The 3,323-nt window shown below is 41.8% G+C and overlaps 1 protein-coding gene across 1 annotated transcript; it reads right to left on the bottom strand.

The window, feature by feature from the left end:
• Nucleotides 1–1,029: 1,029 nt before the first annotated feature.
• Nucleotides 1,030–2,721, bottom strand: LOC129150505 (bridging integrator 2-like). Its single transcript, XM_054722252.1, is given in 4 exon segments — nucleotides 1,030–1,277; nucleotides 1,280–1,477; nucleotides 1,480–1,948; nucleotides 1,951–2,721. Coding segments are annotated over 4 exon segments (1,686 nt in total).
• Nucleotides 2,722–3,323: the final 602 nt, after the last annotated feature.

Genomic DNA, 3,323 nt, shown 5'->3' with positions numbered 1-3,323 from the left:
GACAACCGTAAGCAACCTCAGGGGAGTTAACCTTGTGGAAATGACCTTGAGACAAGCAAGCAGACTTGACTGATTGTTTTCTAGGAGAGAGAGGGAGAGATGAAGAGAGAGAGAGAGGTTTTAAATTTTAGAAAATGAAAATGCTTCAAATTAAAAAATAGAGAATTTTCCTTGGCTACCTCAGTGAATCTAAAGAAGTAACCATCTTTAGTAAACTGTCTACTGTTTGGCATGTCAATATTGTTATGTAATGAAAAGTAAATTATTTGCATTTTATTTAAATTACCCTACATATTTAGTTCCGAGGTCATACTGTTTGGCTGAAAAACAATTCTGAGACATATTTATCAAATTATATTAAATTGATTGTAGCATATACTGTCTTCATCCTCAATTCTCAGTAGTGCATAGCACTAAATTCATTCAGAAAATATTATACACTAGAGCAAAAATTAGAAAGCTTTTTTAATAAAAACTATTTTAGTTGCCTGATACCAACAAGGTTATCACTCAGAAAACTTGTGTTCCTGACTTTATTTTGCTTGTTTTGATTATAGTTTATGAGACTTTTTAATAAGTGGCCTGTTCTTTTTTTTACATAGAATAAAGCTTTATTTAACAATCTGAAAATATGTTCTTTTGGCTTTAAGTCTTGAAAAATGAGTAGTAAATCCAAGATATGTTTCCTGTTCTCTGAGTATATGCATCTATAGATGTCTTTGCTTGTTATAGTCATTTTAGCTCCACTTTATTTAATATATAAAGTCTTATTATATAACAATGCTAAAATCTGAATTAAATATTCCCTAAGTCTAACAATCTCTTCTCCCAAGCCTGCCTGCCTGCCTCCCTCCCTCCTCTAAGTCTGCTCCTCAGCCTCTATTAATGCTAGGTCTTTAGAGACAACCAGCATCCACTTTGAGAACTTAGAAATGAATGTTAGACCTTAAGTCTCTGTGCTTATATACCCTCTAGCTGAAGAGTTTCTCTGGGAGAAGTGCATATGTGGGAGGTCTTGGCAGTTGCTCTTCAGAGCTGTGCACTTTGAACTGTAGGTACCTCTTCTTGAAGCTCAGGTGCTGTGATGTTGCTGTCTTCTGGAACCACAGAGGCATGAAGCTGGAGACCTTGGTTCTCAGGGGAGTCAGACAAGATAAGCTTATTGTTCTCTTCTTTGTCTTCCATCTTACTTGCCTTGTCAGATTCTGAAAAAACCTGAGGGATCACCGAGGTTGGGGAAGTACAAAGATCTGGGTTCAGATTGTCGGTGTTTTCCTTTCTCTGTCCTCAGGAGTTCTTACTGGCTTCTGTGGTGGCTGTGAATCAAGAGAAACCTCCAAAGTGGCCCTGGAACTAGGACTTGGAGTCCTAGGGCTGGAGGGTGAACCCTGTTTAGAGGCTGCAGGACAGGAGGGTATGTTCCCTGAGGAGGTTCTAGAGCTGGGAGTGCCTCTGGGTGGAGGAGGCCTACTAGGGGTGCTGAGGTCCTTTGGGCAGGGGCTCTCTTCTTTGGTTGTTCAGATCCTTCACTCAAGGTTTGGGTTCGGAGGACAACTTCTGGGAGAGATGCAGGCTGTTCTGAAGGGATTAGGGCTCTGCCTGGGGATGGATCTGGGGAGCCAGGGAAAACTTCTTCCTGGGACTCGCCAGCCTCAGTGGGCTGGGTAGAAGAAGGCTGGGCTTGGGTAGGGCCATTGCAGGCTGGCAGAGGCTCTTCCTCCTCAGAGGAGTTGGTTTCAGTCTCCTCTTTCTCTATTTCCTTTTCTTTTAAGGGCTCTTCTTTCATCTCAGAGTTGTCTTCTCCCTGAGCTGGATCCGATGTTACCTCTTCTTCACTTGCTGAGATGGAGTCCCTCTCACTTGTCAAGGTAAGTGTAGAGGGACTGGTAGGTGAGGTAGGAGGACTGGAGACTGTAGATGTTCGAACTGGGGAAGAGATGACTAAAGAGGTCTGCTGCTGCTTGGTAGTCCCTTCACCACAAAGACTTTGTTGGGATGTTGCTTCTCCAGTTTGCTCATCACTTCATAGAGATTGTGGCTCAGCTTGCTCATTTCCCTGTAGAAGACGTCCTTCAAGTTGGAAATGTTTTGAAAGATGGTCACATAACAGCCAATACGACTATTATAAAGAACAGGTAGCTCCTCTAGTAGTTCTTGGTTCAGATCTTCAAACACAAGCTGGGCTTTGCTGAACTCTTCATCTGCCTTGGCAATCTTGGCCTCATCTTTCTTCTTGGCATTCTGCACCGCCTCCAGGTGGTGTCGGGCACTGTCATAGTCCACGAGTTTCCAACCCTGCTTGGCAATTCTTTCCTTAATTTCACCAAATTGGGCTACATAGTTTTCCATGGTCCTCAAAGCCTGGTCAGCTAGTTTCTCTTCATAGTCTTCCCAAAGGAGACCATTATTCCCTACAATGGCCTTCAGCTCCTCATGACCGTCCCACGCATTGCTGTAGATCTCCTGCAGGGTTTCTGACACTCTCTTTGAGCTTTCATGCATTACTTTGACTGCACTAAGGAAGTTCTTCAGCTCCTTGTATAGCTTGAGGCCCTCTGCCTGTTGATGGTAAAAGTTGTTGGCACTTTGTTCAAACCGTTCATCTTTGGTTTCCACAGTTTTCCCCAACTTCTGCAGTACCTTCTCCTGGGCCCTGCTGAACTTCTTCTCCACCTGCTTGGCAAAGAGGCCAGCATCACCGCCAGCCTTGCCCTCAGCCATCCTGTCGGTTCCCTGGGGGCGGCGGCCCTGATAGAGAGCTCTGTGGTTTTCTGGAGGCTCCTGAGTAGGAAGTCTTAAGTGGCCTGTTCTTGATACAAAAGGAACATTTTCTTATATTACATGAACTTTACAATTGTCCATTTGATATATTTTAATTAATTGCTAAATATGTTATCTTAATATTTGATTGTGAGAATACATTTGATTGAGCTGATCCTGTTTTACTAAATAAAGTGAAATAAAGATGCAGTCTATTGTCAGGTTTATTATCTGTATAAAGATACATACATCCCTAATAGAATTCTTGAGAAATAGAATTTTCTATTAGATTATCAGAACTGTTGATCACAATTACTGCTATTACTTTCCACATGACAGGAAGTATTAAGGAACTGCTGTCCACAGCATGTCACTAAAGAGTCTTCTAATCCATCAGCAAGAGATAGGGAAATACCTGAAGGTGCGCTTGGTCTTGGTTACATATTAGGTAAGTTACTAATCTTGTCAAAAGTTACTGTATACTGTATATGGATAGAATTAAAAGTACATCTTCCATTACTGATATTCTTCCCTGTAAACAATTAACCTTATTAGATTTTTTA

This window comes from Eptesicus fuscus, chromosome 10 (genome assembly GCF_027574615.1).
Source record: "Eptesicus fuscus isolate TK198812 chromosome 10, DD_ASM_mEF_20220401, whole genome shotgun sequence".
NCBI classification, from domain to species: Eukaryota; Metazoa; Chordata; class Mammalia; order Chiroptera; family Vespertilionidae; genus Eptesicus; species Eptesicus fuscus.
The sequence above is the reverse complement of the archived record's forward strand: the minus strand, read 5'-3'. Positions and strand labels throughout refer to the sequence as shown.